General features: G+C 43.6%; 1 protein-coding gene across 5 annotated transcripts in view; it reads left to right on the forward strand.

Annotated features, from left to right (window-relative positions):
- Nucleotides 1-15,162: 15,162 nt before the first annotated feature.
- The window catches only part of SWT1 (SWT1 RNA endoribonuclease homolog), a 92,818-nt gene continuing 82,852 nt past the window's right edge, over nt 15,163-25,128 (forward strand). For 3 of the 5 annotated variants that reach the window (XR_015051163.1, XM_085854491.1, XM_085854492.1), the window contains exons 1-3: nt 15,542-15,731; nt 15,856-15,941; nt 24,893-24,970. Coding sequence is in view for 2 of the 5 variants with exons in the window: in XM_085854491.1 (XP_085710617.1) it covers nt 15,697-15,731; nt 15,856-15,941; nt 24,893-24,970 (199 nt within the window). In the remaining 3 variants the exon portion in view is untranslated. Of the gene's footprint in view, nt 15,266-15,541; nt 15,732-15,855; nt 15,942-24,892; nt 24,971-25,128 lie in introns of those variants that run through there. The other 2 variants (XM_085854493.1, XM_085854494.1) reach the window with 2 other exon arrangements.

A 25,128-nucleotide genomic window follows, 5' to 3' on the forward strand; every position in this document is an offset into this window, starting at 1 on the left:
TTTGAACCCAGAACCCTGGGATCCCAAGCCCACCACCTGAACCATTAAGCCAACACCTTACATAGATGAGATAGAGAAGGGTTTAAAGTGCTCCCTCTGGCCTGTGCGGAAAGCCTGGAGAGTTAAAAAGAAATTATGCAGTTTAAGCTCGTTTTGAGGTTTCTGTAAGCCTTTAAGGGTCGGAGGATGAAACAGGTAAATTGGGGAACAAGACTGACCCCCAATGCGCCTTTCAGAAAAGGAGGAGGAATTGGAAAGGCAAATTCGTGCAATGTTCCCCACGCACATTGGCTTAAAGGTGGGGGCACTGGGACGCGAGGAAATGGGCTCTGTGAGAGTCCCAAGCAGAGGCTGCAGCAGGTAGCACATGGGTGGAGGACATGGCATGCCAGGCAGAGTGCGCGGTTTGTGCAGCACACAGCCCAAGTGGGCATGGCAGCTGTGGCTGCGGGTCTCTGTGGATCCTGTGGCAGTCCTGCCATGTGTGAGTTGGGCATTGAGGCCATGGCTGCGGGGCTCACTGTGGGGAATCCCCATGGCCCAGTGGAGACAAATTGGAGGTAAAAGACAGAAGCAAGCAGGCTTATGGGGATGTAAAGAGTTCGAAGGGATTTTACATGACATTGAAATTGAAAATGTTTTAAATTGTAATGAGAATATAATTGGAATAGCAAGAGCTCAAATTTTAGATGGTCAGAATTTGGATTGGAATTGGCTGACGTGAGAACAGAGCTTTCCTCCTTCCTTTCTTGATCCTAGCAGGGTTTGGAATAAAAGGAAAAATGAGTGAAGAGAGGGATGAGGTGAATGAGGCACGTGGCAAAATTTATTAGTGACTAACAAAGGTTCCGGGCAATGCTGGGTCATCATCCCACACCTTTCCTTTTCTTCTCCCACCCCTTCAGGAGGGTTAACCTCCTTCAGTTTCATAGGCAGGCCGATTCATTAGCGTTTGCCGACCTTCGGTTGGATGTAAAACTGGACGTCCCGTCTGCTAGCATTAGTACAGGATTGAACGAAATGGGCTACATTCAAATAGCACTTTCAGACGGGTTCAATCAGCACGCATAATTTTAAAAGAGATTATAACTTGGGCTTCACTTGATGGATGAGGCACGTACTGCGACTGGCACTCTGTGTACCCACTCTCATAGAATTATAACTCTCCAAGGCGGTAATAAAGGCACTTTATTAAATAAAGACACATTTTACAATTTTAGTTGTAATTAAAATAAAGCCATATTATATGGTGCTACCTTCCCTTCCCCTCCCATCATGCTTGCTTCCTTCCAAGCCCTCTCCCCCTCACAACTCTCTGGCCAATGTTTATTTGTGCCTTTAATAATTACAACTAGAATGTGATAACCTCGAAAATCTCTTAACCAGAGCCAAAGTTCAAATTTTAAACTGCAGAATTGAGCTTTGCAGCAGTTCTGACTGATAAAAAGTGTCTCCAGAAGTCTTTGTGTGGTGTTTAGTTTGGAACCCTGCGAGGTGAAGTTGGGCTGACCAAGGATGAACCTTTCATGAAGGTAAGCCGTTAATTTTCTTCAAAAGGGATGTTTAACTTTACCCAAATACCCAGTTTTCATATTCATGAACTCCCTCATAGTTCCCATAGTAGGCATGCAAAGTTTGGGGCCGCAAGGTTTCATGGTTTTGAAGTCATGGAGGACACGTGCACACACACGCACGCACACACACATACACACACTGACATTTATAATTATAAATGGAAGATTGAATGCATGATGCGAAGTTGGGGTATGTTTGATGAAGAAGAGGCGGCACACCCCCTGTGGAGAGAATCCCTGAATCCCTGCTTTTGTAAGCCATAGGTATAGTAGAGAGTGGGATTCAACTGTTTTGGAACATAGATGCCATTCTTGTGCTGTTGCTGGAAGAGGTAAGTTTTGTTTTTATTGCAAAGATGCAAGAGTTATTTGAGGGACAGGCCGGGTGGCTCATTGTGTGTAGGTATTTGGACAATGGCACCCTGTGTGCTGGGAAGGTGCTGCCTGCTGCATGAGAGTCAGGCCATGGGCCCTAAAGGGCATCCATATTTTTGGGCCCGGGTACCCTGGGAGTGGACCCGAGGTGCCACATGCCAAGAGTGCACAGGAGGAAGCCAGAGAGGGCTTTCCCAGAATTTGGCTTGGAGCGATTAAGCTCCACAGTAGCCCGAGCGTTCCGATAGTGCCGCAATTGATTCAGATGGGGAGCCTTTCGAGGGAGCCACACTGCCCAGTCAGGAGATTGTGCGAAGCCATAGAGAGAAAATTTGTGGGCAAGGCCCAAACTTGATAGACAGCAGCATGCGGAGCGGCGAGTAAATTCTTTGCATTGAATCAATGTATTGGGGAGTTAAGGTGAAAGAGAAAACCTTTTTTTGATGATGGTAGGACAGTAAGAGATGCTCCTCCTGAGCAACATTATTGATATCTGCAAACAGTTGATTTGTGTATCGAGCCAAGACGTACGACATCTAATATGTAAAGAAGAAAGTTTGTTTGTTTGTTCGTTTATGTATTTGGACCCTGCAGGAGGAACCAGTGCACCCAAACTTTGCATGGCTTACTCTTTCATCTAGATTCTAGAGGAAGGTCGAGGACTATGTTTGGATAAAAAATTTACCCCAGATAAAATCAGATAATTGGCCTTCAAGCCTCGATCGAGTCTTGTGCTTATACACTACCTGGGTTTTATTCCCCCAGGAGCGATTCAGTAATATGTGTTGTGAAGTTCGTATGTTGAGGTTGTTGTGATTTGTTGTCAACAGTACAAATTGATTTATTATAGTGTTCACACGTACACCTGTTATTAAAAGGATTGCTTTACACAGATATATTATAACACCTCCGAGTTCAGGCCTCAAGTGAGTATGTTGCTTATATACTGCCTGGGTTTTTCCTGGAAGTGATCAAGTCATATGTTTTGTGAAGATTGGTAATCATACAAAACCATAAGGCCAACATTCCCCAATTTGTCATGCAGGAAATATTTGAACACATATTTCTTTGAATTTCCCCATCCATCCCATCTCCATTCCCCACTGGGTACTTTAGCCAGTTTATAACAATTAACGGAAATGACAACAGAATAAAAGGAGCAACAAGCAATATAAAACAACTATATTGATAGCGTAGAACCCTTTCAGCCTGTGCTACCCTCAAGTTGACAATTTGTTGGCAGAGTTGTAAACTGTCTTTGCATTTGCACATTTGATTATTTTTGTTGGTTGTTGGTTGTTGGTTTATGTAACAGCGACCTCCTATGGATAACTGAAGTCATGCAGGCAATGAAATGTCAAAAAAACACACACACACACACACTTAGACTACCATTTTTTTGCTTCAACACATTGGCATCCCTGGCATGGAGCTATTGTTTTTGTGGAAGAGCTATAATGCAGAACTGACCAGAACATAACAGAACAAAAACATAGTATAAAGGGGAAGAACACACCAACAGCAGGAAAGAGGGTCACAACAAGGTGACTCTTGGAGGATGTATAATCATGAGGATGGATGAGATCAAGGGGAGGGGGGAGGGGGGACACATGACGTCAACAAGCTGGATAAGAATGGAGTTTGAGCGAGGCTGGGAATTGGAGAATTGGGAGGAGGGCAATATCAAACATAATATGATTAGAGGAAGCATGACAAACGGGTGTGTGTGTTGGTGTGGAGGGGGGGGGGCGGGGTGGTAGTCCAACCTAGCTGAGGCAGACACTCATCATCATAATAAAAATCAAAAATACACACAAAAGACAGCATATGATATGAACAATTGCAACAACCAAATGCGGCCAACAATCGATGGCACACAAAGACAAATCTGGAACGGTTTACTTTAAAACTTCAAAAGCAGAACTCTCAGAGAGGAGAAGATAAGCTGCCACCCTCAAGAACTCAATTATTTGTCACTTTAGGTAAATGGATCTTCTCGTGCAGGGTAAGATGACTGTGAGTTCACTTCAACAGTTAACATATAGGCAAACAGGTACTTGCATTCTCCCTTCAGATTATAATAGTTGGCTGAGGCACATAACAAATTCACAGTACAATCAAATAATTGTATTCTTCCTTTCCTTACTCAATTTATTGACTTGCAAGCATTTGTTCTTTATGATGAAGGAACTTTTCTTCAGTCTGTCCTTTCAATTTGTTTCATTTGTTCTCTGTTGAATATTGGTCCTGTTTTGTCACAAAAGATTTGCAGACCTCAAAAAATAACCACAATCATGATAAGAACAGGGGCAATATCAAACATAACAGTTGTTGGGAAATTTACTCCACTTCCGAATTTTTTAGAGCTCGTGGGAACAACAGTGGACTTCTGGCATTTCATATCTTGATCTGAACGTTCGTAAGAGGTGACCAGGGTTGCACCAGGAAGGGCATCCGGCGTAAAACCTGTGGCGACCCCTAACGGGAGCAGCCGAAAGAAGAAGAAGATATATATATATGTATACATCGTGCTATATCCAAATATATATGTATATATATATATATATATATATATATATATATATATATATATATATATATATATATATATATGTATTTGCGTGTGTATGTATATGTATATAAATATATATGTATATATATATATATATATATATATATATATATATATATATATATATATATATATATATCTTTGTTGGGTAGATGGAGGAAGTTCATAGTAAAGGTAGGATTGTATAGAGTAGCATGGTCCGTGGACGAGCAGGAGACATCTCAAAGTAATTTAAATCAGGGAAACTGTCAGCTTAAGTTATGTGTTACTACACGGGGGGGGGGGGGGGGATTGCTGTGTTAATTCGGTAGGGATTAAGGCCAATTTCTCCCATAGTCAAGGATGTTAGGGATTTTTTTTGGTTCAGATTCTTCCAAAAGCACCAAATTTGGCCCATATGTTGCCCATACCATACTTTTTCGATTTTAGGTGGGCGTCAAGACGGTCGCCCCCCCCCGCCCCGAGCCGCCATATTGGCAAAATCCAATTATGGCCGCCATCCGGGTTCGAGGTCAATCGTAGTTAAAAAATCAAAAGGCGAGAATCATGAATAATGCCACTTTTTAGGGGTTTTCAAGGTCAGGGAATCTGATTCTGATCTCATTTTGATGATTTCAGGTCATGGTCACCCCACTTTGGGTTCAAAGGTCAAAGATCAAAAGTGGTACTACTAAAAATTCAACAAAAATTATTCAGGAACAATTTTTATTAAAATAATTCGGGAATAACATCTGCTGACAAAACGCCGCTATGTACGCTCAGGACATATCCGTGAAACTCGTCCAGTGAGAAGTTGCCCTGAGCTTTACTATCTATATTATCCACATAGTGGGTGGTGAAGACCTTGAAACAGCTGTTGGTGGGTACCACTACCCCATCCTGAGCATGGCGAGCACACACCACACGCGCAACATCTCGCTTCACTTCCATGACGTGATTATATGAAACTGAGATACTCTGTTCTTGGTCAATCCCAATCTGTTTTTTGTCCTGTGCATGTCCGTGCAGCTTGAGGCCACGATACAGGGGGAAGGGGGTTTCTTGCTCCTTGTTGTGCCATACTGCAGACGTCTTGACTGCATGATGCGTACCCTTACTAGTATTGTAGATGAGCAGTTGTGAGATGTTGCATGCGATCTTCTCCCGCGCATCCAGATTGGTGTCGCCACCGATCTTCTCACGTCCACGAAGAGCTGACGGGCCCCGGAGAACTATGTTGAAGAAACTCCCAATCTCCTCGTTGACTGGAGCCGTGAGGCAGTTAATAGGGAAGGAGCTGTCGAAAGACTCCTGACTCTGTAGACAAAACTTGCGCATCATCACCACAGCCCACATGAACATAAGTGCATCCTCTTGACCAACCTGAGACCTATATGTCTTGGCCAGCTCATCAACCACCTTCAGTTTGTGAGATATGTAAATATCCTTCCTGCCTTCATTCCCCTTGGAAAACTCAGCCCATTCAGGTAGGAGGTCGAGAAGGTGATCCTTGTATCGAGTTGAGTGTGGCTCTTTTTTGTCTCGGCATGGGCGACCTTGATCACTCATAGGCTTTTGATACATCTTGCGTAGCTCTGAGAGCTTAAATACGGTGGTGTCCGAATATTCGATCAGGGCTACAATTTGAGCGCAGATGATGGGATCGAAGGGCGGAGGTGTGGGACCCACCGATTCTAGTCGCTCGTCAGCACGAGCGGTGTCTCGCAAACGTACATAACACTGATGGTGATAATAGGCATCAGCCGCATGTGCATCAGATGCTATGGCAACCAGTCTGCCAAGTAAATGAAAGTTTTTGTTCGTCTTCGCCCAACTCTTTAGGTTGGCATCTACGACATCAGTTACTACCTTGTAGAGGTTGGCCTGGTCCCCCCCTCACAGATTACACAACACTTGACATTGGCTGGAGGCTTCTTTGTCTAGCTTCTCTCTCGCCCGTTTGACACGAGAACTACTACAATAACTCCTGCAAGTTTTGTGATACCTAACCTTATGCGATTTAAGAGTAGCTGCCATACCTGAGCTATCATTCAACTGACTAATCGTGACATTGATACCAGAAGGAAGATTATTGGCATTGATAGCATTGAAGTCTTTGAGATCTCTCTCAAGTGATACAAGTCTCTCCTCCTTAGGAGTTTGCAAGGCTTCTCCAGTTTTGTCTGATTGACAGAGACAACAGAGTCCCCAATTCATAATTTTGGTAGAGGACATAGTTCGACACTCATATTATGTAGGCTCGTCGTCGCGATGAACTTTCGTTTCGTCATCACGGCGACACGATAGCAGGCTGAGTCGCAGGTTCTGGATCCACTGCTGAACACGCAAGAACAGGGATTGGATAGTCTTGTGAGATAGGGTAGACATCACAGCTCCGAATGGCATCATGCACCACCGCTGCTGCTGGACACGTTGATGCTCATAAACTTGGTATCTTAAAAATGAAACAAAAAGTTTATGACATGATGAGTCAAAATTAAAAACATTCAAGTCTTATTTTCTAAAGGATTAACGGGTTCTTTTGATTGATAACCCAGGTAGGCCATAGAGGCCGTAGGCAGGCCATTTTTGAAATGATGCCCCCAAAATGCCGGGTTTGACCCCAAAATGACCTTTAGGGTGACCTTGAGGGGTGACCTTGACCTCAAATCGTTGAAATAAAATCAGATTCCCTGACCCCAAAAACCCCTAATAAGTGGTATTATTCATAATTCTAGCCCTTTTGGTTTATTAAACTATGATTGACCTCTAACCCGGATGGTGGCCATAATTGGATTTTGCCAATATGGCGGCCCTGGGGGGGGGGCTCCCGTCTTGGCGCCCGTCTAAAATCGAAAAAGTATAGCATGGGTGACTTATGGGCCAAATTTGGTGCTTTTGGAAGAATCTGAACCAAACAGTCCCTCTAATGCCCTAACATCCTTAACTACCAGTATGTGATTGCCCCCTGTGACCTTTTCCTTTGTTTTTGAATTTACAAGATTGACTATAAAAAGGAATCACGTCCTTAAAGCAACAACAACCGAGCGGAACGTTCCAAGCAGGCAAAACCACGGCCTCCAGGAATGACAACTAGCAAACCATGCCCCTGGGGTGGATAATGGATGGACGTGAGGTCAGAAAGTTTGGGAGAGAGGAGAGTTGTGTGTGAGGTCCACAATTGGAGGCAAAATAATCTAGCTCGCTGGCTTCCCCTCGACACGGTGAAGAAGGCTGACTGGTTCTCGTGTTCGTGCTGAGGCAATTTTGTTCACATGCTGGAGCAAAACGCTCACCATTGACTGTCCGGCTGTGTCGTGAAGCGTGTACGTTTCTGAGGAGTGAAAAAGAGCGTACCTTTGTGGCCTTATCACGGGGCCTCAGAAATTGTCTCGTCCTCTGTTCGAGGAGGAAGGTGGGCGATCGTTGTGAATAGACCTGGTGCAAGAGAGGAATGGTTGGCAAGTTCGAATGTGATAAGATGCTGCACGGCAGTTTCTGAGCCCTGGCGTTGAATACCGCCACACAAATACCTCACGGACGTTTCCCGGCCAGAGAGCGGCTTGGTGCCATTTTTGGGTGCGGTTTCTCCTTGTAGTGGCTATGTGGTTTCAACAACGCCAGATCCAAAAAGGATCAAATCTGGACGAAGCTAAGTGCCAGAATAAAGGAGTGATCTTTCTTTTGTTTTATCTTTTCCCCTTGTTTGTTTTTAGCTCGCCTGTTCGAAGAACAGAGAGCTATAGCGATACCCCTGGCATGAGCGTGAGCGTAAGCGTGAGTGTGAGCGTGAAAATGTTAAAGTTTTTGGTGCAAGTTATTTAGAAGCTTGCCATTCATTAATATGTGTACTAGGATGCTGATATTTGGCATGGAGGTTCCTTTGGGGTATATTATTGATGTGGTGAAGTTGAAATTAAAAAATAATTTCAAATGTTTTAAATTTTTTTACCTGTTTTGAACTTACCTTTTTTGTAGCACATCAATGTTAAAGTTTTTGGTGCAAGTTATTTAGAAGCTTGCCATTCATTAATATGTGTACTTGGATGCTGATATTTGGCACGGTGGTTCCTTTGGGGTATATTATTGTTGTAGTGAAGTTGAAATTAAAAAATAATTTCAAATGTTTAAAATTTTTGACCTGTTTTGAACTTAACTTTTTTGTAGCATCAACGTTAAAGTTTTAGGTGCAAGTTATTTAGAAGCTTGCCATTCATTTAATATGTGTACGAGGATGCTGATATTTGGCGTGGAGGTTCCTTTGGGATATATTATTGATGTAGTGAAGTTGAAATTAAAAAATAATTTCAAATGTTTAAAATTTTTGACCTGTTTTGAACTTAACTTATTTGTAGCACATCAACGTTAAAGTTTTAGGTGCAAGTTATTTAGAAGCTTGCCATTCATTTAATATGTGTACTAGGATGCTGATATTTGGCATGGAGGTTCCTTTGGGATATATTATTGTTGTAGTTAAGTTGAAATTAAAAAAAAATTCAATTTTTTTAAATTTTGACCTGTTTTGAACTTATCTTTTTTGTAGCACATCAACATTAAAGTTTTTTCCATTCTAATGTTTTTATCTACCACACTATTTTTTTCTGATTACAACATACAAATACATATATTGCTTTAAAATAATTTGGATCAGTCTTCACTGTAATGCTTTATAAAAAATATTATTAGACTCGTCTTTTAAAAACGATATATGTATAAACAGGCGAGCATTGGGTGGCTTTGACACCAACTCTCTGGTTATAAATGTGTGTAGAGGTCCCTCGACTTTTGGCTGTAAATTATCTCACGTTTCACTACATCATGCTTTGATTTGTTTTCATTATTACACTTTGATTTATTCCACCTATGAATACTTTTTATGTTCATTAAACCCATATTTATTAAGATTGCTTGTGTCTGTCTGTTTATTGTGGGTTTGAGTCGAAACCCTTGTCCTCCGTCCTGGTGAGTGCCTCCGGTACGTGCTTGCCGACATCTTGTGTCAAAAATGTTGATCAATCAACAATTGGTGATCAGGAGTGGGATTTTTTTAATTCATCGGAGCCACGACATTTTGTGTCAGAGCGAGCTAAGCTTAAAAAAAAAAATTGGGAGTCTGAATTTTTAAATGATCACTTCTCTACCATTGAGGGAGAGGGGGTAGATCGTGAGTAATCAAGGTTTTAATTGGTGTCGGGAGAAAAGTACACTTGGAAATTTAAGGGAAATCCATTTTGTGTTTCTGAGGAGATTGAACGTGCCTGAGAAATGGGGACATACACGCGAAGGCGTTGATCGTGCTCGATAGTGAGTGTGAAGGAAGCGAGCCGAGATGGACTTGAGTGATGATGATGGGGTAGAAGCTTCCCCATCCCAAGCGTCAGTCCCTCCCCCCCCTCTCCCACAGTGGTGGAGAATGAGATGCAGAGAGCAGATGCGATGACTCTCCAGGTCATGTCAAAACAATTAATGAGTGAACAAATGAAAGAAATGATGAGAAAAATGGATGAACAAAGGAATTAATTGAAGGAACATATGAATGAAACCAGGGAAATGCAATGAATTGTAGGAACAAAGGAATAACATGAAAGGAATGATTGAACGAATGAGTAAAAGAACGAGTGAATTGAAGGGAGAGGTTGATGGAATGGAAGACGAAATTGATGAACAAAGGAATGAAATGGGGGAAAAGTTGGAAGAAGAAATTGGGTCAACAAATAAAAGAATTGACAAAGTACATAAGGACCTGGAGGGCCTTCGCGCTTATATGGATGCCAGATGCAACATTAGGTAGAGGAATTGGGATTTTGTAAACGCCAGGGTGGTGATTTGGCTGAGGAGGTGCAAAAGTTGGAAACTCGTGTAACAGAATAATAGCAGGTGTTAGTTGATAAAGGCTTGTGGGGGCCACAATTGACCGGGGAAAGGATGCATGAGATGTTACAGGAGCAGCTGAACATTTGGGACAATACCATCAAGGGAGAGGTGATGGAACCAAAAGTTTCTGTTATTCTCAAAGGTGATGTTGATGGTTCTGTTGAGACCATGCTTGGGCTTATTGACTCGTACAAAGCCAATGGTGAAGTTAAACTGGACTTGCTGCACTTTGGCATTGGGGATGTTACTGAGAAGGGTCGAACAGATTTGGCAGAGACAATATTTGAACCATTTGCAGAACATGTAGAGGAGAGCGACAGTGACATTGACATGCCAAGTACCAAGCAAGTGGCTGTTCTTGAAACGATCGAAAGCTAGCTTGCTGATGTAAACTCTGGAGAGAGAATTGCCCAAAAATAAAGAAGTGAAAGGCAGTTTAACAGTCACAGATGCACCTCAAGAGGAAGAGCAGAATGCTTGTAAAATGGATGAGTGGGAGGGTGATGTTTTTGAAAGGAATTTGCAGGACCAATCCCAGAGTTCAGATTTGGATAGTAGTTGTGAAGGCCAATTACTCACCGTTTATGAACCTTGTGGAAGTGATGCCAAGGCAGAAGATTATGACGAGTCTCATGCTTCTTGTCGTTGTAATAAAGATGGTGCAGCTGTAGTTGAGAATGGATCCACAGAAATGTTTTTTGATGATTGTACAGTAGAGAATGACACATTGGATACTGTGAGGAGGAATGACATTGAAGTTGCGAAGGTGCCGGGTGATGAAAATGATCTTCCTGAAGCATTGCTTCCTGAACTTGGCACTTCGAGGAAGGCAAGTCTTGAAGTTTGTTTTGTTGAGCCAATATTACAAGAATCCCAATAAAAATGTGTTGAGGAGGGGAGTTGCAGTAGCTGTGGTTTCCTGTTGGTTGAGGGGGAGGCTCATCTTTAATTAAGCCAGGGTGAATCAAGTGCAGGCTTTGAAAATAAACATTCCCACATTCGCGTCTTGGGCACCCACAAAGAACAAGGTGCCAACACCTTCTGGAATGTTGCAGGAACTTTCTTCCTTTCCTGCAACTCTGTTCTCAGCTGGAAGTTCTGCAATTTGCTCCACAAGCTTTTGTGCAATGGACACCCCAATGTTCTGCAGGATTTCTCACTTCAAGTTACTCGACTAAAATAACTTGGTCGCATGTGGAGCCACCATGCTGACCATTATGGTCAACTTGCGGCCACCTACGTCATGTTGATCATAAAAAATTGACTTCCATATGAAGCAGTCAGTTTTTCCACCTGGCTGGGCAATGGTGGACAAAGAGCTTGACACTGCAGGAGAGAAAAACATTAACCCCATTTTTCAGTTGACAGTGAAGCTGTTTGCCTATATGGACTGTGAGCTCAGCCCTTTTGAAGCAGTTTTTTCATCTTTGGATTTATAGCATGCTGTCTCCATAACACAAGCTGGACAGTGTCATCTGTCACCTCTCAGCCAGGTCATACAGGATTCGAGTCACCTCTATGATTATGTTGTTTGCCCTCTCTTCCATCTGCATTCCAGCTTGCCAGTAGGCAGTCTTCTGGGACACAGGGAGCAATTCTTTGGGCAGTTTTGCCGGTTCAGAGAGTTTCCCCAGATCCCGTGGCCTACAGTGCTTCAAACGGCTCAATCAGATTCCTTCATTGCCTGAGAAATCTCAAGCTACTCTGGGGGAGTCTGTGCTGACTGAGCATGAGTCCAGTAGTGGTGATTCCAGGTGAGGAAGAGCCAGAACTTGAACTGGAACCAGAACCACAGAACCACCAAAGTCCCTCCCTTCATGCCTGACTGTCGCATCTCATTCTCTGGACCAATGTTAGCTGCACGAAGTGCCACGAAGCAAGAGACGACGTGCCAGCTGTCACAGAGGTATCGTCCAGTGGAGCATCTCCCCCAAAACATATTTGTGGCACGATCGGGCAATCGTGCAAGGTATTGAGAGACCAGTAGCCTCATCTCCTCTCCTTTTTCTCTTCATTAACTCCTCTTCATTGGTGTGTGTGTGTGTGTGTGTGTGTGTGTGTGTGTGTGTGTGTGTGTGTGTGTGTGTGTGTGTGTGTGTGTGTGTGTGTGTGTGTGTGTGTGTGTGTGTGTGAGATGACGCCTGTCCTCGCTTTAGTTAAGATTGTAGAAGAATTATATTGGGATAACTCTGCTCTGTGTCTGCTTTTGTAAGTTGCTTGTATTATTGCCGTACCTTTCACATTTCTTCCTATGTCTGCTTACCCACCACAATAAAAGCCATATTCACTGTGCCACATACCTTCCTTCACCTGCTTGTTAATAAATCCCTTTGTAGAAATGTTCCCAGCTCGTTTTTGTCTTTTCTTTCATTGATCCAGCATGGTCCGTATCCTAACCGAGCCGGGACATTATTCCAAATGATCTGTTCCTTTTAGCCGGTACGTCCTTGGCAGTGGTGCTCAGTTGCATCTGATCCATGAAAGTGATCTGGTTCGGACAAGGCGTACCGAGGGCGTGTCCCCCGGTAATTAGATCACATGGTTATTTTTAGGTCACCGGATTAACTAGACGGAGGACACTAAATCATGTGGTTGAGTTATTGGGGTTCACAGTCAGTTAGCGGCCCGCCACATCAAGGACTTATCCGTGTGCGAAGGCCTGCAATTCCAGGAGTCTGGTGGGAACCCAAGATAGCTTCCCACCTGGTGGTCTTCTCATCCAATCCACAGCCTGCAACAATATATTTGCACGCACGCACGCACGCACGCACGCACACACGCACACACGCACACACGCACACACGCACACACGCACACACGCACACACGCACACACGCACACACGCACACACGCACACACGCACACACGCACGCACGCACACACACCCCAAACAATTTGCAGCTCAGAATTCCTATTTATAAAAGAAAGTAGCACACTGAGCAATAAAAGAACATAGATGGATACGTTTATTTATATACATCAGACGCACCTCCTGACTGTTGTGGTGAGCATCGCCACAGATTATGTCTCACACTGTAAAACTGCATAATCTGCACAGAACAACCAACCGTCTGCCACCCAGATGATTGCTCCTGCTACTGCAAAGCATTCAACCAGAAGGTACAATATGTTATCAGTGGGAAAATCGAAACATGTGGAGTGCTCTTGGACTGCGTCCTGTGGACGGCGGAGGATGTCACCCGACTGGGACATGTGGACGATGGAACATACCTCAAGATTTTTTCCTGCCTTTGGAACAAACTCTCACACTCTCTTCAATCCCACTCTTCCCTCCAGGCCTTCAAAAACAGCTGTTCACCACCACCTCTTGTCTTCCTCCATCCAAAACTATGATCTTTTCTATCCCTGTTAAATCCACCCCAAACCCACCTCCTTCAAATTCCCTGCTTTTCTTCCTGAAAGTCCCTGGAGTGTCCATCTTGTTTACCTGGTGTACCCCACCCCATCCCTCTCCCTTCCACAGATCTCCTCATGTCTGTTCCCCACTGTTTTTTTCCCTCTTGTCTCTTGCTCCCCTTGTTGTACGTTGTGTGTGTTCGCTCTCATACGAGCTTCGACATTGTATATAAAAAAATAAGAAAATTTTCATATCCTCGTGGAGGATCTCTAAGTCTTACTCATGTTGTTGTTCTTCATCTTCTTGTTGTGGACTTTTTTGTTTCACAACGTACAGTTTTCATCGAAACTTCCTGAAACTTGGCATATATATGTAAAAATACCCTGCGCAGACAGTAACGATCTCCGATTTTGAAAATTCCTCCTAGAAAATAAGTTATGACGTCAAAATATCTCTGCTAATGGAAATCGCCTAAAAAATTATCTCCGAAACTCGGCAAGCTTTTTAAATTCTGTTTGCGGGAATCGAACAGGGCATTAGCAGAGATGAATTACCGCACATATGATACATCACTATGACGTCATATCAATTTTATGACGTCATTCCTATTTTTTGTTTCACAACCCAGAGTTTTCATCGGATCTTCGTGAAACTTGCCATGTATATGCAGAAAGCCCATGCACAGGCAGTAACCATCTCCGATTTTGGAAATTCTTCCTCGAAAAAAGTTGGCGTCACAATATCGCCGCAAATGGAAATCGCCAAAACCATTATCTCCGAAACTTGGCAAGCTGTTTGAATTTTGTTTGCGGGAATCAAGCCGGGCATTAGCACAGATAATTTATCGCAAACCTGATACATCACAATGACGTCATATTCGTTTTTTATGACGTCATCATTAAGAGGACGAGGATCTTAGCTCATTTGAGCTTGTTTAAAAGAAGATTTCTAGCACTTTGGGATCGAGAGCGCAGCTCTTTCGCTCTTGCAGAGGTATCGGGGTGTGTTGAGTTACCAAGTTGAAATCGTTGATGATAAGGAACTGCTCGCTTGGCGAGCGCGAGCTTGCTGCTTGGTAACTGAACACACCCTGGGATTTGTTGTCAAAATCTGTCCGATATTCCATATCCATTGCACCACAGCCGCAGGTACCCTCTCGACTCTGCAAAGTCTCTGCAAATTTATTTGTGAAAGAAATGGCGAGGCTTCCTTTCTCCTGACAACTTCTTTTACCGTGGCGTATATAGCGCGTTATTTCAAAGAAAAAGAAGCTAACGTGTTGGAAGAAACGTCAGATTGAATTAGCATCAGACGTGTAGCCTTGAAGAAGATGAAGAAGAACCAGTTATTGAAGAAGAAAAAACGTAAATCTAACAAGAAAAAGAAGAATAATAATATTCAGTGTGCAGTGGCTGAATATGACGAAGAAGAAGAAGTAGAAGAAGTAGAAGAAGAAGTGTACTGTACTGTCCCGTCTCTGATTGTGAAGAAGAGGTAAAAGAGAAAGTACTATTACGAATCTGCGGCTTGAAGGTAAATGCAGCCGTTGCTTCCTGATTTTGAGATTACGTGTTTGGGTTTTTAGTACAACTATCGCTTCAAGCTAATCTTTGACATTATTGTGTCTCTCGACTTGTTGATATGTCTGAACTGTGTATTTAAAATGAACAACGGTTTTTATTTATTTCCTGCTCTGGTGTTCGGACTTCGGCATATAATCATCTTTTGCATCGATGATTAAAATCGTGTGAAGCGTAAATTAAACACAACAACAACAACAACAACAACAACAACAACAACAACAACAACAACAACAACAACAACAACAACAACAACAACAACAACAACAACATAGTCTTCCGTTTTGAGGCGAAGTTTACTTCAGAAACGCTCTCGACAAGAGAGAAGAACTTGAATTTTGGTCGTTAATGGCTTTTAAAAGATTGTGAGGCGTTTTAAAGAACATGGCCAAACGACACCGGTGTGAGGCATCAAGAAGGTAACTTACCGCGTGATTCTACTTCGTTAAGGAGTTCGTTGGTGTTGTTAAAGTTGGATTCTTACCTCGGTCGTTGCTTTTTGCCATAATGTCCCTTCCTGCCTTCTGTCCCACTTTATGGAAGGATCGAACCGCCAACCAGCGACTCCCGGCACCCTGAGCGTGACGTCCTTATCGCGGTGAGGAAAGTGAAACGACACGTGGTCGCAGGTAATGTAGCTTCATGGGACTGACTGGACTCGCGTTTTACAAAACCTTTAAAACCACGTCCCTCTTCGTCAGATTCTCTGTGGTACTTCATGTATTCCCTTCGAGCTTAGATCATGGCGCCTGCTGAAGCCCAGGGCCGGTTTTCGGGCAGGGCAGACTGGGCAGCACTCACATCAAGAGGCCTTCATCGTCTGAAACGGGGGGGGGGAGTGGAGTGGGGTAGGGGTGGAGGAGGGAGGTAGGGGGAGGGGTGGAGGAGGGAGGTAGGGGGAGGGGTGGAGGAGGGAGGTAGGGGGAGGGGGAGGAAAGGGGTGGAGGAGGGTGGTAGGTGGAGAGGGGAGGAGGAGGGAGGGGTGGAGGAGGGTGGAGAAGAACGGAGGGGAAGAGGGGAAGGGAGGGTTGGAGGAGGAGGGGGTAGGGTGGAGGAGGAGGGGGGAGGGTGGAGAAGGATGGAGGCGAAGAAGAGGAGGAGGGAGGATTGGAGGAGGAGGGGGTAGGGGCTTATGCATTTGGTCTGGATTTGTGCATGTGTGCGTGTCTTCAACCACATCTCAGACATGTATGGACCACATGATGGTACACATATGCACGTCCATTTTGTTTTGTTTTGGTGACGTCAGATCCAAGATGGTCGACTGTCGGCCATTTTTGTTGTACGTGAACCTCAATGTTGAACACGTCCTTGACCATTTCTCACACGAGCATTTACCGATGTTGTTCAAACTTGGCACACAGATAATGAATAATGGCTCACAAATGCACGTCATTTATTTCCGAGATAAGATCCAAGATGGCTGACTGGCGGCCATTTTGTTACTTAAACGTGTCCCCAACCATTTTTCCGACATGCATGGTTCGATTTTGTTCAAACTTGGCGCAAGCGCAGTACTACATGGCATACACTTTCACCAAACTTCATTTTACAATCTGATCAAAGATGGTAGACTGGCGGCCATTTTAGTTGTAAAAAACGTGATGTTGAACACGTCCAACATTTCTCCGACATGCATTGTCTGATTTTGTTCAAACTTGGCAGGAGCACAGTACATGATGGCATACACGTGCCCATCACTTTATTTTGTGATCTGATCAAAGACTGCTGACTGGTTGACTGGCGGTCATTTTAGTTGTACATAAATATGGCTTGCCCTTTAACTCCATACAGCAAAATTACTCGTACTAAAATAACGGGGGCTATGACATTTTGTCTTTTTTTAACCTTTTTTTGTGTTCAATTTTAAGGGGCAATGAATGCAGCAGCTACTCTCACATCTGATTTAATGGGGAAATGAAACTGAAACTAAACCGTAAAATCTGACTGTCCAGTTACAACATGCTGACCATGTCTTTGGAGGGGCGGGGGTGGGGGGTGATGGAATGCAGGGAACAAGCAGGCTGCCGTAGGCCCCCACTGTGCTCCCATGGGCCCCATTGGGAATGTACATGTAATTGTGCAAAGTGTGCCTTTTTTTTTTTGCACGAATAAATGTTACAAAATAAAAATGAAATGTAAATTGCTTAAGTACAAAAATAAAAGGGCTGAGATTGATTGTCAGGAGAGGTAATGTAATCACTCTCTGCACCCTCACCCTCCCTTATCTCCCTCACCTCCATCACATTGTTTTACGTCATTCCAGAGCAACTTAACCTTTTCTTGAATGAAAGACAAACTCATTCCACATTTTGCTGACTGATCTTCCCCAATATGCTGTGCTCCATGTTCTCCAAAATGCCTTCTCTCCTGCTCGTGATGTATAATGACCTACCAGGAATAACAATTTGGGCAGAATCCTTTTGCTTTTCACTGCTTTTCACAATTGTTACCTTCGCCACCGAAGGTGAAGGAGGTTATGTTTTCACCCCTTTCTGTCTTTGTTTGTCTGTCTGCTTGCAGAATATCTCAAAAAGTTGTGGACGGATCTGGATTTAATTTGGTGGGCAGATTGGGTGTGTGACAAGGACGAACTGATTAGATTTTTGTGAAGATCTGGATGTGGACCCAATTACTAGAAATTTTTTAATGTGATTCTTCACCATTGAGAGGTCAGGCCAAAAATGATATACAGCAGGGTGTCTCAAAAAGTTGTGGATAGATTTGGATGAAACTTGGTGGACAGCTTGGGTGTGTGACCACGACGAATTAATTTGATTTTGGTGAAGATCCGAATCCGGATCTGGATATGAGAATTATTTAATTCTGAAAGTGATTCTTCACCATTGATAGATAGGGCCAAAAACGAGAGTATGGCATGCTATTTCAAAAATGTATTCGGCCTGATATGTTCTCATGAATTAGGCATGACGTGGTGGAGGTATGCACTCTCTGAGTGCCCTTCCAGTTCTCACTGTAGTTAAAGGCAAGCCAAGCTTGCGGTCAATGTCCACCGCACACTCACCTCGCTCAATGTGTTTTTAATCATGTCCATTTTCACATTGAAACTGATGGAATGATGGGACCTCTTGGCTGGAGTGCTTGCGGGACGCTTTCTGGTCATGGTCACCTTCACTCTTTCATTCCTCTTCTTTTTTTCGCTGCCTTTTGAATAAACTACCTCACTCTGTTCAATCCCATTCTTCCCTCCAGGCCTTCAAAACAGATGTTCACCACCACTACCTCTTATCGTCCCCCATCCAAATCCTCAATCTTTTCTACCCTTGTTAATCCACCCCAAACCCACCTCCTTCAAATTCCCTGCTTTCCTTCCTGAAAGTCCCTGTGATGTCCACCTTGTATACCCCATGTTTCCCCACCCCATCCCTCTCTCTTCCACAGATCTCCTAATGTCTCTGTTCCCCACTGTTTTGTCCTTCCCACTCCCATCCCTCTTGTCTCATGCCCCCCTTGCTGTGCATTGTATGTTAGCTCTCATGCGAGCCTCGACAAGGTATACAAAAAAAAATGCTGAAGAGTTTCTTGAATGATTTTTGTAAATTGGGCACAAAAATAGTCCACGGAATGCACTGTCAAACCAATTGCGAGGGGAAAACACTTTCGACTGAGGCCGACCCAAGTTACTGCTAACCTTAATCTTTGATGTTGCGTGACGACGTGACTCGGTAGAGTGGGTGTGGCATCATATGGCTGGGGTGTAGCTCTCGCTCCATAAGCTGATGACTTGGTACAAATTTAAAATAACAAAGTCGGTTTTGGGACGACTTGTCGTCATCTATCTTCCCCAATTTGTTGTTTGTTGGCGAAATTCTAACGAAACTGCGATTTGGCACGGTGTATAGGCTATTGGTGAATCCCTGTACTGACCAAAATGGGACAAATGGGACGTGGGACATTTGGGTTAAAAAAAAACCCCGGACGATCCTATAAAAAAACGGGACATCTGGATAGTTTGTGACTGTATCCATCTTGCGTATGTCCTCCCCTTGCTCTCATTCTTTCCCATGTTCTTTATCCCCCCCCCCCCCAAGTCTCCCTCTATTTTTGTCCCTCAACCCTGCCGTTTTCTCCCTTCCTCCTGGATTGTTCTTTTCGTTCTGTTACATCCTCATCTGTTCTGTGTTCTAGCACCTCGAGTCTCATCAGTCATCAAAAGAAGTTTCTCTGCGTGGGTGAAATGAGCAAGACTTTCAAGCCATATCTTTGTCACACTTTCCTTGTGTGTGCCAGTTTTCATTGCACTGCTCATTATTCTTGATACCTGACTGGATGCACTGCAATATCTGGATGTTAGAGAGGGGCGCTGTGACCAGCTTCTGTTGTTTATTCATTCCCCGCTTATGAGAAGCAAAAAGCAAAGTTTTAAACAATCTGTTCACTGTGTTTGTCTGTCTGTCTGTCTGCAAACGTCAATTTATGATCTTAGAACCACTTGATTCCAGTTGACTGTTACATTTTGAACATGAATCGGAACCTGTAGTTTAGCAGTACTTTGACTCTGAATTTGGCCTGATCGTGCATGCGCAGAGATGAGTGAGATAATTAGGGTACCCTGTCAGTACAGGGTACCCTATTGTTTTTCTTCTGTTTATTATTATTACGCATTATTATTATTTTTCTTCTGCCGTAAATTTACAAAATTTCCAAAATTTTTTCGCTTTAAATGCCATTTTCTCAGAAATGGTAAGACCAATCGACACAAAATTTTCACCAAATATGTATCTTTTTTTGATAGCATGCATAATTGATAATTGTGACGTCATAGGTCACGTGATACGGGCGCCATCTTGAAAAAAACAGATAAACTTTGGACCTCTGTATCTCTGAAACCTTCTAGGGTAAAAAAAATTTCGCTTGATACATTTTAACAAGCTCCCTCTCGGGAATACGTGTGATTTTTCGTGACGTCATCAGTGAAGAGGTATCCCAGTAAAATTTGTCAAGTAGAACGGCACATGGCAAAAATTTGAAATTTCTTGAGCATCATCTACACATAAATTCATCGTAGAAAAAAAATATTTTGACGTCATCGGTGACGTAATTCGGCCGCCATCTTGTTTTTTAGTGTTTTTTTTTAATCTTCTTCTCCAGAAGGGCTGGACAGATTAAGGCGAAACTTTACAGGTACATTCCCCCTGAGGTCCTCTTTCAAGTTTGTTAATTTGTTGTTGATACGTCACATGGTTTGGCGGCCATCTTGAAAAAAACCCTAAAACCTTCAAACACCTTCTCCAGAAGCGCTGGTCCAATGAAGGCGAGATTTCAGAACTATATTTGTGACATGCATGCGATGCAAGTTTGTTAATTTCAAAGTGATAGGTCACATGGTTTGGCCGCCATGTTGGATTTAAGAAAAATATTAAATAATGTTTTCTCTGGTATTTCATAAGCCATCGAAGCGAAAATTTGCAAGTGCCTTCCTCCCTCAAGTCTGCATACACGGTAAAAAAAATTTTACCTCAGAAGTCAAATGGTTTGGCGGCCATCTTGGATAGAAAAATAAACCTTATCCGATTTACACGAAACTTAACACACTTGTTCGGTTCGACGATGGAAAGCAGAATTTAAATTTATGATATCATAGGTCACAAGGTTCGGCAGCCATCTTGGATTGAAAATGAATAAATTTTTAAAATCTTCTTCTCCAGAAGGGCAAGACAGATTAAGACGAAACTTCACACATATATTCCCCATGAGGTCGTTTCTCAAGTTTGTTAATTTCTTCTTGATCGGTCACATGGTTTGGCGGCCATCTTGAAAAAACCCTAAAACCTTCAAACATCTTCTCCAGAAGCGCTGGTCCGATGAAGGGGAGATTTCAGAACTATATTCGGGACACATAGGCAATATAAGTTTGTTAATTTCGAATTGATAAGTCACACGGTTTGGCCGCCATGTTGGATTTAAGAAAAATATTTAATAATGTTTTCTCTGGAACCGCTTAACCTAACGAATCGAAAGTTTGCATTTATCATCTACCATCGTGTGTGCAAGCGTGGTAAAAATTCTGACGTCACATGTCACATGGTTTGGCGGCCATCTTGGATAGAAAAACGCACCTTTACCGATTAACACGAAACTTCACAAACGTGTTCCAATACACAGTTGGAAGCAGAATATAAATTTGTGATGTCATAGGTCACATGGTTCGTCAGCCATCTTGGATTGAAAAATAATATCTTTAAACGTCTTTTTCTCTGAAACGACTGAACAGATCCAGGCGAAACTCCACCACTATGACCGCCTCTCCATGACGAATAAAAAGTTCTCATCCCCTTTTGAGGTACGACACAACGTTTGGCAGCCATAGTGGATTGAAGGAAAAAATATTAATTAATGTTTACTCTGGAACTACTGCATCAATAAATGTGAAACATCACTTTTATGGTGGAACAGTCATGCGGAATGAGGGTTTGAAATTTCAACGGGATCGGGCCCAGGGTTTGGAAGCCATGTTGGTTTTAAGAAAAATATTAAATAATGTTTTCTCTGGAACTGCTTAACCTTGCGAAGCGAAAATTTGCACTTATCGTCTCCGATCGTGTTTGCACATGTGGTGAAAATTATGATATCACAAGTCATATGGTTTGGCCGCCATCTTGGATTGAAGGATAAATATTAATTAATGTTTACTCTGGAACCGCTGCTTCTATATATACGAAACTTCACATTTGTAATTTAGCCGACATGCGAAACAAGAGTTCAAAATTTCAACCTGATCGGTCACACGGTTTGGCAGCCAGAAATATTTAATTACTTGAATCTGTTCGCCAGTAATAAGGAAATTGAACGCTTTGTGCTGCCCGGTTCGTAGCTCTTCAGTCCCATGCCATATCGAAGCAGGCCTCTGTTTGTATCACTCTTCAATCATGTTTTTTCTGGAACCACTTTCCCGATGAATGCGAAACTTTGCGACTGTCATCTGCAGAAAGTCCCATGTTGTATCAAAGGCGGACGGACTGGGTACCCGGTCATCACTGCTAGCAGTTATAAAGTGGCAGTTCTAGTTTATTTAGTCTTTCTGCCTGTGTTGCAATCAAACAAAATTGAAAATCATTATAAACATGAAACTTACTGTTTTTAAGGACGTCATAAAGGCCACAAACCAACAAGACACTGCATCAACGGTGGAAAATTTCTGACAAAAGTTTTTTTTTCCTCCTACAACCCATAAAATCTCTTATTTCAATTTAATTATATACTTGGTCTGTATTTTAGAATCTTATTTTATTTCAATTGAGAACACAAATCGCCTTTTTGGCACTTTTAAAAACCTTTCCTTGAGCAATACTTGGACAAAATATTGTTGTGGTTGACGAAATTCGCAAACCACCATTCAGGTCCCGTAGGTGAGATATCTCTGTAAGTATATGTGTAGTAGCCCAAACCCGTTGTTTAGAGGGAATAAATGTCATTCATTCGGGCTGCGACCCTTTTAGATAGCCGTTTTTCTTTTACTATCTTTATTTTGGACCAGCCGCCATTACTACCACCACAACCACCACCAACCACGTCTCAACAGCCATCACACAACAACCACCAACCGCAACGCCGCTTCACAACCACAGCCACGACCCTTGCCGTCACATCTCGCTCTCACAACCATCGCATCACCGCCATTCCCGCGCCGCTTGTGGACACCGATCCTGGACTCGTACAGGGCGCGCACCGAGCAGCGGGTGCAAAAACACCAGCCTTTCCGAAGAAATCGGATCAAGAACGATTCACGCCCACTTCTGTTCCGTCCTATCAGCGAGCGTGGGGCGATTTGGCCCCGCCTCCAGGTGCGTCGGAGTATAATCGCTATATGCAGATTCGCGGATCAAAAATCATTCACGCCCACTTTTCCTCTGTCCAATGGGGAGCCAGCCAGAGGTGAAGGGTCGAAGGTGAAGGAGCGAAGCCCCGGGGGCTATAAAGGGCCGCGTTCGCTCGCCAAAAAAGTAGTTGAGTTGGAAAGAGTTGAGAGTTTCTGAGAAGAGGAAAGCAGTTGGATGGAGCTGAGAAGAGTGGAGAGTTGGAGAGTGGTGGTGGCGGCGGCGAAGGCAGTCGAGAGGGCGCTCGTGTCAGAGTCGGGGAGCTGCGGAGAGGGGAGGCCGGTAACGCGACCGAGGTCGCGGTGGAGACGCTCGTCGCGGGACCCAAGCCAGCGAGATATCCTCATTCCCCCGAGCATCAACAACCCCCTCCTGTTTCCCCCCCCCCCCGCGCTGAGATAGTGTGAGAAGGGGGCCCCGTTCCCACCCCATTCCAGGCAGTGCCAGCGAGGCCCGCGGAGTCGGGGCGCCACCGCCATTTTGCGGCTCATCACCAGACGGGTAGGCTCGACGCGGTCTCGGCCCCAGGCCCGTCTGCCCCCTTGTAGTTGAGGGTGGTCCCTTTTTCTTTTGCTTTGAGTATATGTGTTGTCGGCGCCGTCTGTGAAGTAAAACTGTATAAGTGTTGCCGTGTGCTCGGTAGTCGGTAGTAGATCTGCATTGTTGCATTTGCTTTTTGTGCAGAATTGTGTGTTTCTTCTATTTTTACATTTGCTTTTGGTGTATAATTGTATATGTGTGGTTTCCGTTTGCCGTGGAATAAATGTGCTTTATGTTGAACTGTTTTCCCCGTTTCGCTTCGTCTTTTCTCTAATTGAATCTCCATCTTACTTCACGTAAAGGGTTGGTCGTGGGCTAAGTACGCCCAATAATTAATCGAACCGTCGAGGTTGACGATAACACCGCTCGGTTATCCCGATAGTACAGAACGGGTCGCTTAAAGTGGCCCATGTCCGAAGTCGACCTGCGGCGAGGTGCGATCGCCCGGTCTACCCTCCGTGTGGGTACTTAGGTAGGTCGAATTTGGCGAGCAACCCTATCCCACGCGGGGGGCCGATTGGCACGATCGTGGTGAGGCCGAAAGGCCCACCCGTGACTAGTTCCCGGCCTTAGTCCGAGAGGGTCACGACGGGATTGTCCGTCCGGTGGGCGACGTGCCGCGATTCGAGTTACGTGGCCGCCCGCACGCCGGCGGGCGTGAATCCGCAACAATATTATGGCATTTTACGTCGTCTCGACCAATCAAATTTTCCACGCGCAGATGCCACCTATGTCTTATTTTTTATTTTTTATTTTATTTTTCTGAGGACTGCATGGGGGGAGGTATTCTCTGAACTCTCTGGTTAATTGATTTATTTTTATATGTTTTCATTTGCAATTTTATAATGTCACACTGGACTGCTGGGGCTAATTCCTGGCTTTCAAATGTTGCATAGATTCATTGCGACGCTTTAGTCTTTTTATTTTCTTTGACACCTTTACATAAGCAGTAGTTTACTGCTGTTTATTTGGGGTTTTCTTCCTTTTCTTTTTATACCAGATTTGAAGGTTAATGGAAACTCTTGCTAGAGTTGTTGGTTGTTCTTATCAATCCTAAATGGTAGAGATTTGTGCATTATGGCATTATTGCTCTGTCAAAAATTTATATTGACAATGTATCTGCTCCTCTTTCAAAATCAAGAACAGATCCCGAGCCTGGTATGCTGTTGATTAACTTTGGTATACCCCACTCTGTGTTGCAGGTGTTTCAAGAAAGAAGCAGGTGTTAGTGCCACCTGAGCTATATGGACCACTGGTGGACACCAATCAAAAGAGTTCCGGTAAGGCTGGAGTCGATGGTGAAGTCATCTTGCATTATATTCCGAGCTCAAAGCCTTCAAAGACCCATTGTAGACAGAAAGTACGTGATTCTTTTCATAGCCGGTCTTGTTTGGCATCTCGCACATTGCGGGAAGCATTGTTGATAGCCTCCAATAAT

This window comes from Eptatretus burgeri, chromosome 14, assembly GCF_056783735.1.
Source record: "Eptatretus burgeri isolate ZD-2024b chromosome 14, Ebu_testis_v1, whole genome shotgun sequence".
Classification (NCBI taxonomy): Eukaryota; Metazoa; Chordata; class Myxini; order Myxiniformes; family Myxinidae; genus Eptatretus; species Eptatretus burgeri.